The 15727-nt window shown below is 55.0% G+C and overlaps 1 protein-coding gene across 12 annotated transcripts in view; it reads left to right on the top strand.

The window, feature by feature from the left end:
* Window positions 1–15727, top strand: part of LOC100621388 (zinc finger protein 250) — a 45944-nt gene that overhangs the window by 26331 nt on the left and 3886 nt on the right. For 2 of the 12 annotated variants that reach the window (XR_002343660.1, XR_002343659.1), the window contains exons 1-7: window positions 1120–1642; window positions 3350–3588; window positions 3900–3986; window positions 4182–4308; window positions 4421–4533; window positions 7494–7556; window positions 9949–12372. Coding sequence is in view for 9 of the 12 variants with exons in the window: in XM_013987979.2 (XP_013843433.2) it covers window positions 1590–1642; window positions 3350–3588; window positions 3900–3986; window positions 4182–4308; window positions 4421–4533; window positions 7494–7556; window positions 9949–11273 (2007 nt within the window). In the remaining 3 variants the exon portion in view is untranslated. Of the gene's footprint in view, window positions 1–1119; window positions 1643–3349; window positions 3589–3899; window positions 3987–4181; window positions 4534–7493; window positions 7557–9948; window positions 15575–15727 lie in introns of those variants that run through there. The other 10 variants (XR_002343658.1, XM_013987979.2, XM_005655302.3 and 7 more) reach the window with 10 other exon arrangements.

Genomic DNA, 15727 nt, shown 5'->3' with positions numbered 1-15727 from the left:
CCAGAGCCAGACTTTACCTGGCAGTGTCTCACTGCAGTGTGGCCACTGCTGCAGAGAAATTGATCTGTTCTGGTTTTGGTCTGGGTCATTCCCAAGGGAGATTTCCAAAGACAGAATTCCTGCATCTGAAGAATGACCGAGACCCATGGGTGGGTGGGCGGGTCTTGTACTTGCCCTGGGTTGGGGGCAGCTTGGTCTCCCTAGGAGGCTCCACAGAGTCACTTCTGGCCTTTGAGGGTGGTGGTTCCAGCTTTGGGGACCTTCCCAACAGGGCTTGTCCTGCCCACCTCTTCTCCCTTCCTGCCTGAACGTCGCGACAGCCTGGAGCCGTGGACTTGGAGGGAGGGGTGGTCTAGGAAAAGTGGGGTTCAGAGCCAGGTGGCTCTGCTCCCTGCGGTGTCCTGCACACCTTTGCATCCAGCACAGACTTGTTCCAGGAGATCTGGACAAGTCAGAGTCCAGAAAAATGAAAAACTAGTTAGTACCTCTCTTTAAACTTGTTTTTATCTGCATACAAGTGTCTTATCCCATTTGAGCGGCAGTAAACAAAACCCCACCGACCTGGTTTCCTGTAAGACAAGAGACCTTTATTTCCCGCTGTGCGGAGGCCGGGTGTCTGGAGCTGGTAGGCTGGGGAGGGCCCTGTTCTGGTCGCAGGCGTCTGTGTCCTGACGGAGGAAGGGGCCAGGAGTTCTGGGGCCTCCACCCTCCTGACCTGGGTGCCTCTGACACCGTCACTCTGGGCATTGGGGTTTCAATACTTAGATCTGGAAATCTGGGGGAGCACAGACATTCAGGCCGCAGGGACAAGCATGCTTCATGGTACGCTGTTCCCCTTTGGTAATGTGTAGAGTTCTTAGATGCTCTTCTGGGACTTGCCGTGGCAGGGTCTTGTCCACCCCTCTCAGGTGTGTCTACAGCCTGGTTTGAGTTGCTCTAATCATGTGATACAACAGGCAAATGCTATCCCTAATCTTGCCGTCTTCAGGAGGCCCTTGGGAGTTCCCGTTGTGGCTCAGTGGTAACCAACTAGTATCCATGAGGACACCAGTTCGCTACCTGGCCCCCCTCAGTGGGTTAAGGATCTGGCGTGGCTGTGGTGTAGGCCAGCACCTGCAGCTCCAATTTGATCCCTAGCCTGGGAATTTTCATATGCCGCAGGTGCAGCTCTAAAAAGCAAAAACCAAAAAAAAGAGGCCCTTGGAGGAGGGGTGTTATTTCCCTGTCTTACTGGCGGGGGCGAAGGGTCGCACCCCCTTTGTGGCTCTGGGGTCCTGTCTAGGAAACAGGAGCATCATGGACATGCTCCGTGTCCCATGCTTTTGCCGATGCTCCTGACCTCCTGTTGTGGCATGAACCTTGGTCTTAGTGGGGGCAAGCCTGCTGTGCACGAGGACTGGTGGCTTTGGCAGCAGCACCCTGAGCCTGCTGCTATCCCAGGGCACAGCACTGCTCCACCTGAGCAGGCAGGTGACTTTCCTGGGAAGCTCCGCCCTGCGGCAAGAGATGGCAGATGTTTGGTCTCATTGCTCCTGTAATTTCATGCGCTTCTGTTGAAACTCCGCAGTTGCTGAATAGAAACGTTTTGGATGGAGGAGAAAAAGAGCTTTTATTGCTTTACCAGACAAAGGGACCACGACAGGTACTGTCTTAAATACTGTGCCCTCTTGGAGGAGATTAGGAGGTGGTTTTATAGTTTGGGGAGTGGAAAATAGGGCCACAGATAAGGGTCGGGGTTGAGGCAAGCTTTCTTTGCTTCTCCAGGCTGTGTTTAGTGGCCCCCGGGCTGGTACTGGTGGTCCTCCTTCTTGCCAGATTGAGGACTGCACCTTCAGAGCGGTTCTGCAGAAAGGCTCAAAGGTGGTGTTGTGCATATTCCTTGAGGAGGGACCAGGCCCTGCCCCGAGGCTGCACTGCTGTCTCCTTACCACCCTTCCTGGTCTCTGCCTCCCCCCCCCCCCCCCAGAGCAACCGTCTGAGCGGAAGGTCACAAAAACAAGAAATGGAGGCCACAGAAGGGTTTGTGCGCCCAGGAGCCTCCCAGAGCCCTGCTCGCTTATACGTTCTCAGCAGACTTTGCCGCTGCTGCTGTGCTGGGACAGGAAGGGAGGCTGAGAGCTGGGTGAGGCAGGGGCCTCGGTGAGAGCACCATGGCCAAGCATGAGCCACCAGGCGGGCGCCGCCTGCTGGGCCTGGAGCCAAGGAGGTCACCGGTCACTGTGTCCCTGTGTGTCCCTGTGGGGGACAGGGCGGGACCGTGCTGCTGCAGCCTGAGTCTGGGTGCCCTTGGAGGGTGGATCAGGCGTGGGTATGAGAGGGTGGCGGGGAGACCAACTTGGGGATCTGGGCTGTGTGCTGCCCTGCGGGAACAGAAACGGGGTGGGGGGCCGAGTGTCTGGGGTGCTAGAGGGCAGCCCCGAGGGAAGGAGTTGCCGGCTCAGCACACCACACGGGAGCCCTGGACCCCACTGACTGCAGGCTTGTGGGGTGGGCGCAGCCTGGGCGCTGGCCTGGGTCGGCTGCACAGGCTGCCAGCTCCCACTGGGGAGGCTGTGAATGGGGCCCCTCTCCTGTGGTGTCCGCTGTTGGATCCTGGCCCAGGTGCCATCAGGCCGTGGTGCACGGGACTGTCCACCTTGACTGGGTTCCCAGAGGGCCGGAGGCGGACGTCTCATGCAGATGTGGGTAGTCCGAGCGGTGTCCAGGAGACCTGTGGCCACTGAGCTGCCGGAGGTCACAGGAGACCCTGACCAGGGCCACTTGGGGTGAAGGGAAGGGGCCCACTCATGGGAGGCAGTGGGACCCGGCTGTGAGGAGGACGGCTGACCTTGAGAGGTGGCAGGGCTGGGCACACAAAGGTCGGGGGAGGGGGTGCTATGGCCACAGCTTCCCCACCTGTGTGGCCAGGTGGGACCAACACCCGTTGTTTCAAATTCTGTTCTTATTCACTTCTTTCTTTAAGACGCTGGTTGTCTTTTTTCTTTTTTCTGTCCTTTTTAGGGCCGCACCCGCAGCATGTGGAGGTTCCCAGGCCACGGGTCTCATCGGAGCTATAGCTGCCGGCCTGCGCCAGAGCCACGGCAACGCCAGATCCGAGCCGCGTCTGCGATCTACACCACAACCATGGCAACGCCAGATCCCTTAACCCACCGAACGAGGCCAGGGATCAAACCCGCAACCTCATGGTTCCTAGTCGCTGCGCCAAAACGGGAACTCCCTGTTGTCTTTTAAATTAGACATTTGAATTGTAATTAGAGTTGCTAGTTGCAGAAAAGGACAGACATTTGGGAACTGAGCACTCGTGGTGAACAGTGAACAAAGGGACTGGGCTGTGGGGGTCTCTCCCCAGGGTCCTTTTCCCCGCAGGTGGCTGCTGTGCAGTTCAGCATCTTCTTCATACACCTGCTGTTGGACAGAGACGGTGGGGTGCTGGCTCCCTGCTCCGGTGCCACAGACCCCTCAGCCTCTGGAGGGTGTCAGCCCCACAACTCTTCAGGAGAGCTCTCGGACCCCCTGCCATCCGGCAGTTTGGGTGTGACGGACACCTGCTAGGTCCTGCTGTCCCCAGAACCTGCCAGCCCCTGCTTGGTGGGTACACCAGGACTGCCAGGGCAGGGCCGGGAGTGGTTGAGGTGCTAACATGCCGGCAGGAGGGTTGAGGTCCAGCCGAGCCTGTGGGGCCTCGGGAATGTGGCCGTTCCCAGCCTCTTCTCTTGGGGAGTTGTTCCTGGAGGCAGCCTGGCCCGGGGCCCACACCTGCCCAGAGGACCGGCTCCTGGGGAGCGTTCTCACCTGCCCCAGGAGGGTGCTCTGGCTGTGCTGGTGGCCAGAGCCCTGGGGCTGCACAGTGTTCCTGGGCACCTTCCTGGGCTTCTCAAGTGTGCCCTCCTCTTCTTCAGGCACCCCCATTTCCTTCTTTCTCGGAGACCCCAGAGGATCAGGTCATGGCAGCCACCAGGCTCCTGCCACCAGCTGCGGCACCCCAGGTGAGCGGCCCCCCGAGGCTGGCCCGGCACCCCTGCCATCCCTCGCAGTCGTCCCGCCCCTGGGGCTCCCCTGGACGCTGTGGCCCCTTCCTGTCAGGGCCCCCCCAGCCAGGTGCCTCCCCACACCCCACACTGATTGCACCCACTTGTCCCGAACGTGGAGCCTCAGTCTGACCTGCAGCTCCTGTCATCCAGGCCAAGGTGACCTTCGAGGACGTGGCCGTGTTCCTCTCCCAGGAGGAGTGGGACCACCTGGGCCCCGCGCAGCGGGGCCTCTACCGACACGTGATGATGGAAACCTATGGCAACGTGGTCTCCGTGGGTAAGGCCCTCGGCAGGCCTGTGTGCGTGCTCAGCCTTGGGAGGCTTGGGGGTCCCAGGGCAGAGGGTCCTCACACATGCTGTGTAGACAAAGGACTTCCCTCCCTGAGCAGGAATTCCAGGGTCCAAGCCCGAGGTGATCTCCCAGCTGGAGCGAGGAGAGGAGCCCTGGGTCCTGGACAGGAAGGGCGCCGAGGAGCGCAGAGCCTGGGCAGCGGCTGCTCAGGTGAGTGCGAGGATCTGGCTTTCCTGCACCTGTGGGTGCTTCCACCTGGGTTCCGACCCGGCAACCTGTGTGGAGGTGGCGAGGCGCCCAGGCCCAGTGCAGGGAGTGAGGCCAGGTGGGTGGAGGGCTGGGCGCGTGGTGACTGTCCCCTGCCAGGTCCCTGCTCTTACAGGACATTCAGATTTTGCGGCTGGTTTAGGAAAGAAGGGAGCATCCTAAGCGCAGAAGGAGAGGTTATCCTGGTGCTTAATGAGGGCTGAAGCCCGTTGTTTGAGATGAGGAACCAAACTAAGGAGCCCACCGTCCACAGCCACACGGCATTGACAGGGGGTCCTGCCCGAAGTACAGCCAGCCAGACAAAACAATAAAACGGAAGCTACGAGAATTGAGAAGGAGGAGGAGCATTGCTTGTCGTTTGTATAATTGTCTCCTTGCAAGAATATTGATTAGGGAGGTCCCGTTGTGGCTCAGAGGAAACAAATCTGACTAGTATCCGTGAGGTTATGGGTTTGATCCCTGGCCTCACTCAGTGGGTTAAGGATCCAGTGTCACCATGAGCTGTGGTGTAGGTTGCAGATGCCATAGATCTGGCGTTGCTGTGGCTGTGGCACAGGCCGGCAGCTACAGCTCCAGTTTGACCCCTACCCTGGGATCCTCCATATGCTGCAGGTGCGGCCCTAAAAAGACAAAAAAAAAAAAAGGAATACCAATTAGAATTCACATGAGTTTCCTCCATTCCAAATCAGTGTCACTTCTTTTTTTTTTTGTCTTTTGTCTTTGTTGTTGTTGTTGTTGTTGTTGTTGTTGTTGCTATTTCTTGGGCCGCTCCCGCGGCATATGGAGGTTCCCAGGCTAGGGGTTGAATCGGAGCTGTAGCCACCAGCCTACGCCAGAGGCACAGCAACGTGGGATCCGAGCCGCGTCTGCAACCTACACCACAGCTCACGGCAACGCCGGATCGTTAATCCACTGAGCAAGGGCAGGGACCGAACCCGCAACCTCATGGTTCCTAGTCGGATTCGCTAACCACTGCGCCACGACGGGAACTCCCAGTGTCACTTCTGTTCATCAGCAACAAAGGGATGATTTTTTTCTAGTTTTGTTGAGATGTAAGTGGCACCCACGTTGAAGGGATTCGACTTGGTGTGTGTGTGTGTGTGTGTGTGGTGTTAAGTCGCAACCATGGTAAGTTTACTTACCATCCACCATCTCGTTAGGTACAAAAACAGGAGAGAAAAAGGCGCTGTTCTTTTTTTCTTTCTTTGCCGCACCCCTCACCTCGGCATATGGAATTCCTAGGCCAGGGATCAGATCCAAGCTGCAGTTTCAGCCTAAGGTGCAGCTGCAGTGACACCAGATCCTTACCCCGCTGCCAGGCTGGGATCAAACCTGCATCCCAGCGCTTCTAGGACGCGGCCAGTTCCACTGCGCCACAGCAAGAACTCCAGAAAATGTTTTCTAAGATGTGATTTTTTTTTTTTTTTTTTTTTTTGATTTTTAGGGCCACACCTCAGCATATAGAGGTTCTCAGGCTAGGGGTCCAATTGGAGCTGTACCTCACTGGCCTACACCACAGCCATAGCAACCCAGGATCCAAGCCGCTGGTCTGCGACCTACACCACAGCTCATGGGGAAACGCCAGATTCTTAACCCAGTGAGCCAGGCCAGGGCTCAAACCCGTGTCCTCATGGATGCTAATCAGGTTCGGTAACTGCTGAGCCATGATGGGAGCTCCAATGCCGGATCCTTAACCCACTAAGTGAGGCCAGGGATGGAACCTGCGTCTTCATGGATACTAGTCAGATTTGTTTCCGATGAGCCAAGACGGAAACTCCAAGATGTGATTTTTTTTTTTTTTTCAAGATAACACAACATCATCAGAGACTTGTAGTATCCAGTGATTGATCTACCAAGAGATATGCCGGCCCTTTGGGAGAGAAGGGTGGGTGGGTGGTGGCAGGCGTGTCCAGTCCTAAAGGCAGGGTCCGCAGTTGCTTCAGTCCTGCAGGATGTGAGGGTGGCGAGCTCCACCCCCCACAAGGCTGCACAGCTCCAGGGTCCTCGGCTGGCCCCCTCCCCCTTTTCTAGGGACTGTGGGGCGGGGGGCACCAGGCGTCAATAGACAGCCTGCCCGTCACTGACCTGCACAGTCAGGGCCCCAGAGAAGTAGTCAGTGGGCCAGCCTCGGAGGATCGCGTTTTCCAGTGAGTGCAGAAAGACACAGCATTATGTTGTGGAATCTCAGGCAGAACTTTAAACTGCTTGCTGGAGTTCCCATCGTGGCGCAGTGGTTAACGAATCCGACTAGGAACCATGAGGTTGCAGGTTCGATCCCTGGCCTTGCTCAGTGGGTTAACGATCCGGCGTTGCCGTGAGCTGTGGTGTAGGTCGCAGACGCGGCTTGGATCCTGCGTTGCTGTGCCTCTGGCATAGGCTGGTGGCTTCAGCTCCGATTAGACCCCTAGCCTGGGAACCTCCCAAGAAATGCCAAAAAAAAAAAAAAAAAAAAAAAGATAAACTGCTTGCTGACTGCAGCCACAGTGGGTTCAAAAACAGCTGCCACCAACCAGCCCTGGGCTCCCTGGCAGCCAGCCGTGGGATCACCCAGCAGAGGTCTTGGACGAGCACCCTTTTTATATGATGCCAGAGATTGTGAGTCTCCAAGAGCATGGTGGGTCAGAGACAGAAGCTTTTGCACAAAAGCACCTGGTTACTCCGTGGGCCTCGGAGGAGGGGTCTGAGAGATGAAGGGTGTGCAGAGTGGGAGCTGCCTGCTGCAGCCTGGGCCCCGCCATGCATCTCAGCCTCACCTCGGCAGCTGCTCGGGATGGTTAAGCGTGTGCACCGGGCTGGCCCTGCTGTTTGTGACTCGTGAATTTATTTTCCTATTGTAACGGCAGCTTTTCCACTCTCCAGAGAGGTGTTTCTTTTTTGTTCCTTCAATTCTGTTCTTTTTGCAGACGACCTCAAGTGTGACCACATGACAAGTTGTGTGCGACAAGACAGCTCCTCCTGTCCTTGGGGTAAGTGTGTCTGACCTTCTCTTCAGTCCCGTGCAGTCCCTGGAGGTGTTCGTGCTCCTGGTTCGCCAGCACAGGAGCCAGTTCCCAGGCGGCCCTGATGCCGAACTCTGGTTTCATTACACAACACAGTCTCTGTAAAATGCCAGGAGCGTTGTGTTTGTTTTAGAGATTTGGTTTTCTTTTTGTTTGTCTTTTTAGGGCCGCACCCACGGCACATGGAAGTTCTGAGGCTGGGGGACCTGGATGTGCTGGCCGGCCCTCCGGAAGGAGAGGTCTGGCTGTGGGCAGGTCACCCGCCTGAGCCCTGGAGAGTAGTGCAGGTGGTGGGGGCCGGGGTGTCTTCATTTCAGGGGGTCAGCTGAAGCTGGGGCACCCCAGCCTCTGTACCCCTTTGGTGTCACCCTGGGGAAGTGTCCCCAGCCTCTCCCAAGAGGACCCTCTGCTCAGGGTCTGCTGCGGCCTGGCTTCCACCCTGTTGCAGGATGTCTTCGCATTTGGTGTTTCGGACCTCCTGGACGTCACGAGACACTGTAGGTCAAATCAAGCACGTGTCTCATTTGTTGGCGCCTTGGCACAAATCTTTTTCCAGATACTTCACTCCGAGTCCAAGTTAGACTCTCCCTTGCTTAGTGGGGGTACTGCTTGGATTTGATTCAGCTATTTCAAGGGTCCTTGTTGGGGTTTGAGGAAGCCCACTGTTCAGCATTTGTCTTCCCAAACCAACTTCTGAATGAATCAAAAAGTAAAGCTTAGGGAGTTCCCACTGTGGTGAAGTGGGTTAAGAATCCGTGCGCAGCGGCTTGGATTACTGCAGAGGTGCACGTTTGCTCCCCAGCCCAGAACAGTGGGATAGGGATCTGGCGTTGCCTCAGCTGCAGCTCAGATTCAATCCCTGGCTCAGGAACTTCTGTATGCCATGGGTGTGGCCATTAAAGAAGAAAAAGTAGGAGTTCCCACTGTGGCGCAGCAGAAACCAATCCGACGAAGAACCATGAGGTTGCAGGTTCACTCCCTGGCCTCGCTCAGTGGGTTAAGGATCCAGTGTTGCCATGAGCTGTGGTGTAGGTCACAGACGTGGCTCGGATCTGGTGTGGCTATGGTGTAGGCCGGCGGCTACAGCTCCGATTCGACCCCTTGCCTGGGAACCTCCATATGCCTCGGGAGCAGCCCAAGAAATGGCAAAAAGACAAAAAAAAAAAAAAAAAATATATATATATATATATATATATATATATATATTCGGTATCTCTGAGTTCCCGTCGCAACTCCGCGGAAACAAATCTGACCAGGATCCATGAGGATGCAGGTTCCATCCCTGGCCTCGCTCAGTGGGTTAAGGATCTGGTGTTGCTGTGCCTGAGTTGTAGGCCAGTGGCTACAGGTCCAATTCGACCCCTATCCTGGGAACCTCCATATGCCAAAGGTACGGCCCTAAAAAGACAAACAAACAAGGAAAACAGCTGATATCGCAGTAATGCTGTTACCACCAAAAATAAAAGGCTCATCGGACTTAAAAATGCCCTTTTAGAATAAAAAGCACAATGGGGGAGAATGTGATGGGTTGCATTCAGGGCGGTTCCTACACTGAGCTCCAGAAGGAGACTGTTGCCCACCAGACCCAGGTGGCCCCGGGAAGCATGTTGATCTGGGGTTGATCAGCTTCCCCGGAGTTACCAGCCCCCGGCACTTGTCACAGGTCCCAGCTGAGTCCTTGTGTGACCAGAGTGGGAGAGCCCCTCCTTGCATCCCCCTCCCCCCACATGGCTCCCTGCTCTGGCATACCCTTCGGGAGTCTGAAGGTGGCAGCACGTTGGCAGGAGGACCAGCCCCACCTTCCGAGGGTCCTTAAAGAGATTCGCTCTGCGCACAGCCCCTCCTCCCAGGGTGGTCTCGTCCCCTGGTGACATGGTGTCCTCGGCACCCCCTGCTCTGGCCACTTGGCCTGCAGAGCCCCCAACCCGAGCACTTTCTCCGTCCTCACCCCGGCCTGCAGATCCTGTCTTGGCCCCAGTGTGTCCAGCAAAGTGGTCATAGCCCTGGCGGGGGGAGTCTTCTGGACGTGCGCATGGGAGCTCATGCGTCTCCCCACCAGCCGCCACCACCATGGTTGCAGGTGTGGTCCTGCCTTGCCAGCTCCAAGGGCCTCTGAGGCCCCAGAGAGGGCAGGACTCGGGTGGCAGTGGGCTGTGACCCCGTGTGCTCCTCAGACGGGAGCCAGTGCCGTCTCTTTAGCTGTACTGTCAACCTGGGCACCTTTCAGTTTGTGACGTGCTGGCGGCTTCTCACTTGCGGGCACTTTGGAGCCACCCCTTCCTCAGCAAAGCACCTTTAGGGCGGCACTTGCTGTGCAGTTGGAGTGGGGTTCACACTCACTTTGGCTTTGCTGTTTCAGGGTCTGAGGACAAGGGGCAGAACCCAAACACAGACTTGAATCTGAGGCCGCTCACTTCCGAGGACACATCGGCAATGCTGGGTTCGACGCCTGCAGAGTGGACGGCTCGGGGCACTCGCCAGCCTGAGCGGAGCCTCCGTCTGAGCCCCAGCTGTGTGGACCCCCCCGACGGCCGGGCCTCGAGCCAGAGCGGGCCTCTCACTCGGCTGCCGGCCGTCCCTGGCGGGGAGAGGCCCTACAAGTGCATCGAGTGTGGCAAGTGCTTTGGCCGGAGCTCCCACCTCCTCCAGCACCAGAGAACCCACACCGGGGAGAAGCCCTACGTGTGCGGCGTGTGCGGCAAGGCCTTCAGCCAGAGCTCCGTGCTCAGCAAGCACCGGCGGATCCACACGGGCGAGAAGCCCTACGAGTGTAATGAGTGTGGCAAGGCCTTTCGAGTGAGCTCAGATCTCGCGCAGCATCACAAGATCCACACGGGGGAGAAGCCGCACGAGTGCCTCGAGTGCCGGAAAGCCTTCACGCAGCTCTCACATCTCATTCAGCACCAGCGCATCCACACCGGGGAGAGGCCGTACGTGTGCCCGCTGTGCGGGAAGGCCTTCAACCACAGCACGGTCCTGCGCAGCCACCAGCGGGTGCACACCGGCGAGAAGCCGCACGAGTGCGAGGAGTGCGGCCGGGCCTTCAGCGTGAAGAGGACGCTGCTCCAGCACCAGCGGGTGCACACTGGCGAGAAGCCCTACACCTGCAGCGAGTGCGGCCGCGCCTTCAGCGACCGCTCTGTCCTCATCCAGCACCACAACGTGCACACCGGGGAGAAGCCCTACGAGTGCGGCGAGTGCGGCAAGGCCTTCAGCCACCGCTCCACCCTCATGAACCACGAGCGCATCCACACCGAGGAGAAGCCCTACGGCTGCTACGCGTGCGGGAAGGCCTTCGTGCAGCACTCCCACCTGACCCAGCACCAGCGGGTCCACACCGGGGAGAAGCCCTACGTGTGTGGCGAGTGCGGCCACGCCTTCAGCGCCCGCCGGTCCCTGGTCCAGCACCAGCGGATCCACACGGGCGAGAGGCCCTTCCGCTGCGCGCAGTGCAGCAAGACCTTCAGCCTGAAGGCCACGCTGATCGTGCACCTGAGGACCCACACGGGCGAGAGGCCCTACGAGTGCAGCCGCTGCGGGAAGGCCTTCAGCCAGTACTCCGTGCTCGTGCAGCACCAGCGCATCCACACGGGCGAGAGGCCCTACGAGTGTGGGGAGTGTGGCCGCGCCTTCAACCAGCACGGGCACCTGATCCAGCACCAGAAGGTGCACAGGAAGCTGTGAGCTGGGCCGCCTGGAAGCCACACAGACCCGGGAAGCCTCAGTCCTGGGGCAGCATCTGTTCACTGGGGGACACCCTTTGCTGATTCAGTGTCCCCAGAAGACGCCAGAGAAGCACTGAATGAAATGTCTCTGCAAGAACTTCAGAGGATGCCTAGTTGTTTCTGTTTCGTTTTTTTGGCTGTGCCCACACATGCAGAAGTTCCCGGGCCAGGGTTCAAACCCGAGTCACAGCAGCGACAGCGCTGGATCCTTAACTGCCAGGCCACCAGGGAACTCCAAGGATCCCTCATTTGTCTCCCAGTGAATCGAAGTTGTAGCGCGGATTCACCACATGGCTGTTGTGAGCTTAACTCTTATTTCACGTTAGTTTACCGGACATGAGAAACTCCAGGAAGTTAGGGTGTAAGTAGCACTGTCACCAGACTTCCTTTCACCCCAGATGTGTCTTAGAACATGGTAGGCCTTTCCTAATACAATGACTGTTGGGCTAGCCTCAGTATCCTGTTAAACCTGAAGTGCTGCGTGGGTAAACGGCTTTGAAGAAATTGTCACCAGGTGTCGTGTAACATGGCTGGAAATCCTAACGGTGAAACCACTTGTTTTGTATGAAGGGAGGGCCTAGAGATTAACTAGTGAAAAGTGATGTAAACTTAGAAACCCCTTTTTCTGGTCACTTAACTTTACTCAAGATCGGGGGGCTCCAGCCAGCGGGGCAGAGTAGGGCTTGGAAGTCGCTCCTCCCACAGATACACGTGCGGGGGGAGGGCGAGTGGGTTTGGGAGGAACGCGTGCACACGACCATGTATACACCGATAACCACCTAGTTCCCGCTGTGCAGCACAGGGAGCCCTGCCCAGTATTCTGCAATAACCTGAAAGGGAAGGTCCGAAAAAGAACGCGTGTTTGTGTGTGTAGAACCGATTCGCTCTGCGGAGCACCCGAAACTCACACACCCTGTAAATCAATCAAGTACACGCCAGGATACAGTAAAAGTTACACTGAGAAAGGAATACACCTACAGTGGAACAGAGCTCCCAGAACACCTGCTGAACCCCAGCAGAAGACCCCAGACACCTGAGCAGGCAAGCAAGATCCCCAGGTAAGAAAAAAAGGTTTTTGGTTGTGTGTGGACTGTCTACGTTTCAGCGACTCCCATCATTCTGTCTTATCTCAAATCATCGTTCTAGTCCCCTGTGTTGAGTAAACCAGACATCAAGTTTTTTTTAATTTTTAAAAATTTACTTATTATAGTTGATTTACAATGTTCTGTCAATTTCTGCTATACAGTCAAGCGACCTAGTCATTCATATATATATACGTTCTTTTTCTCACATTATCCTCCATCATGTTCCATCACAAGTGCTTAGATAATAGTTCCCTGTGCTGTGCAGCAGGACCTCATTGTACAGCAGGGTGACTCAGTCACACATACATGAATACATTCTTTTTTCTCACATCATCCTGCTCCATCATAGGTGACTAGATATAGTTCCCAGGGCTACGGAGCAGGATCTCATTGCTCATCCATTCCAAAGGCAACAGTTTGCGTCTGTTGACCCCAGACTCCCAGTCCATCCCACTCCCTCCCCCGACCCCTTGGCAACCACAGGTCTTTGGTTCTCTATGTCCATGAGTCTTTCTTCTGTAGATAGGTTCATTTGTGCCGTATATTAGATTTCAGATATGAGTGCTATCTATATACGGTATTTGTCTTTCTGACTTACGTAGTATGAGAGTCTCTAGTTCCATGCATGTTGCTGCCAACGGCGTGATTTTTTCTTTTTTTATGGTTGAGTAGTATTCCGTCGTGTATGTGTACCATAGCTTCCTAATCCATTCACCTGTCCGTGGACGGTTAAGTTGTTTCCGTGGTCTAGGCTCTTCCCTAGTGGTTGAACCAGCTTACTTGCCCTTTTCTCCATACCCGCTCCAGCATCTGTCACTGGTCGACTTGTTAACGATGGCCATTCTGACAGATGTGAGGTGGTACCGCATAGTAGTTTTGATTTGCGTTTCTCTAGTAATTAGTGATGTTGAGCACTTTTTCATGTGCCTTCTGGCCATCTGTGTATCTTTGGAGAATGTCTACTTAGGTCTCCGTCCATTTTTTCAATTGGGTTATTGGTTTTTTTGCTGTTGAGCTGTAAAGACACCAAATTGTGCAGCTGTCCAGGTACAAGTGTATTTTGTCCCCCTCCCTAAGTCTCTGAGAGATCATCTCCATCAAAATATCCCCTTGGGAGTTCCCATCGTGGCTCAGTGGTTAATCCGACTAGGAACCATGAGGTTGCAGGTTCAATCCCTGGCCTTGCTTAGTGGGTTAAGGATCCGACATTGCTGTGAGCTGTGGTGTAGGCCGGTGGCTACAGCTCCGATTAGACCTCTAGCCTGGGAACCTCCACAGGCCACAGGAGCGGCCCTAGGAAAGGCAAAAAGACAAAAAGCAAATTAAAAAAATCCCCTTTCTGGAGTTCCCATCGTGGCTCAGTGGTTAACTAATCTGACTAGGAACCATGAGGTTGTGGGTTCGATCCCTGGCCTCACTCGGTGGGTTGGGGATCCAGCGTTGCCGTGAGCTGTGGTCGGATCCCGCATTGCTGTGGCTCTGGCGTAGGCCAGCGGCTACAGCTCCAATTAAACCCCTAACCTGGGAACCTCCATGTTCTGTAGGTGTAGCCCTAGAAAAGACAAAAAAAAAAAAAAAAAAAAAAAAAAAATCCCCTTTCTTAGAACAATTACAGTAATTTTTTCTAACATTTCCTTTGGCTGCTGTTCTGTGAGTTATCAACCTGGCCAGTTATCTCATTAGGTCGAAGTTTTTTTTCCTTAAAAAATTGTATGTTTCTCTACTCAGACCGGGCGACTTTTAACAACAGACATTTCTGTTCTGGTTCTTGTGGCCGGATGTCCAAGTCAGGGTTCCCTAAGGGTTGGTTTCCTGTGAGGTTTTTCTACTCAGCTTACAGGTGGCTGCTTCCCGCTGTTCCCTCCATGGCATTTTGTCTGTGCATCCGCTGTCTTTTCATCTTTAGTCTTTGACCACACCCGCGGCATATGGAAGTTCCCAGGCTAGAGGTTGAATCAGAGCTGCAGCTGCTGGCCTAGGTCACAGTCACAGCCACTCGGGATCCAGTCCACAACTGTGACGTACACCACAGCTCACGCAATGCTGGGTCCCTAACCCACTGAGCGAAGCAAGGGATCTAACCTGCAACCTCATGGATCCTCGTGGGTTTGTTACTGCTGAGTCTCACAACGGAGACTCCCTCCTTTCATCTCCTTGTAAGAATTCCTGTTCTGTCTGATGAGGGCTCCACCTCACGACCTCCTTTAACTGGAGTTTCCCTCCTTCAAGACCGTGTCTCCCAATACAGTCACTTTGGATGCTAGGGCTGCAAAATATGGGTTCGGGGCGGACACAGTCAGCCAGCCCATGATACACAGTGTCTGTGGCCAGTGACTGTCTTGCAGTTACTAAGTCTGAGGCAGGAAGAAGTAAGAAAGTAGATAATCAAATATTTAGGGAGTTCCTGTCCTGTTTGTGGCCCTGACTAGGACGAGGGTTCAATCCCTGGCCTTGCTTAGTGGGCTAAGGATCCAGTGTTGCTGTGAACTGTGGTGAAGGTTGCAGACATGGCTTGGATCCTCTGTGGCTGTGGCTGTGGCGTAGGCCAGCAGCTGCAGCTCTGATTCAATCCCTAGCCTGGAAACTTCCATATGCTGCAAGTAGGACCCCCCCCCAATTTTTTTTTTTAAATCTTGAGCGACTACCAATCATGACCCTCCCACACTTGACTTTCCTCTTCTTGCAGGAATAATGTCACTAAGTCCATGCTCTGTGTTCCTGTTTATTTGTGGTAAGTGAGGGAAAGGAAAGATTCAAGCACTGAGATGAAAGAGCCTAGCTCAGCTAAATTAAAAAGAACCCAAGCGTCCTATTTGCACCTTGTTTCTGCCTTCATAGACAAACAGCATATGGTATCACTTATATGTGGAGTCTAATAAAAATGAGACAGAAAACCTTAGAAAATGGAAACACATTTCAAAACCAATCTTGAACACTGCAGCTGAAACTTGAGGGGGCGGGAGGAACTGGGAGGGCGGGGGTGGCACGCGCAGCACCGCAGCACGGCGTCCAATGGTCCTCAGCGAGAAGCTGCTGTACCGCATGGGGAGAGCTACTCGTAACGACCTGTGGGGGGAAACGGTGTATGTGTAACTGAATCACTTTGCTGTGCACCTGAAGCTACGATAACATTGTAAGTCAGCTATACGCCAATAAAGTTAAGTTTAAAAATAAATATTAAAAGAGCCCAAGTGTCCTATTTCTACCTTGTTTCTGCCTTCAGTTCTAAGAACCTTTTCCTGGCCCCCTAACCTAGTCCCTGAAGCTCCTGCATCTCACAGCTGTTCAGCCTGCCTCTCGCTCCTGAAGCTTGGGTGAACTTCAGATT

This window comes from Sus scrofa, chromosome 4 (genome assembly GCF_000003025.6).
Source record: "Sus scrofa isolate TJ Tabasco breed Duroc chromosome 4, Sscrofa11.1, whole genome shotgun sequence".
NCBI lineage: Eukaryota > Metazoa > Chordata > Mammalia > Artiodactyla > Suidae > Sus > Sus scrofa.
This window is presented reverse-complemented; position numbering and strand designations above follow the sequence as displayed.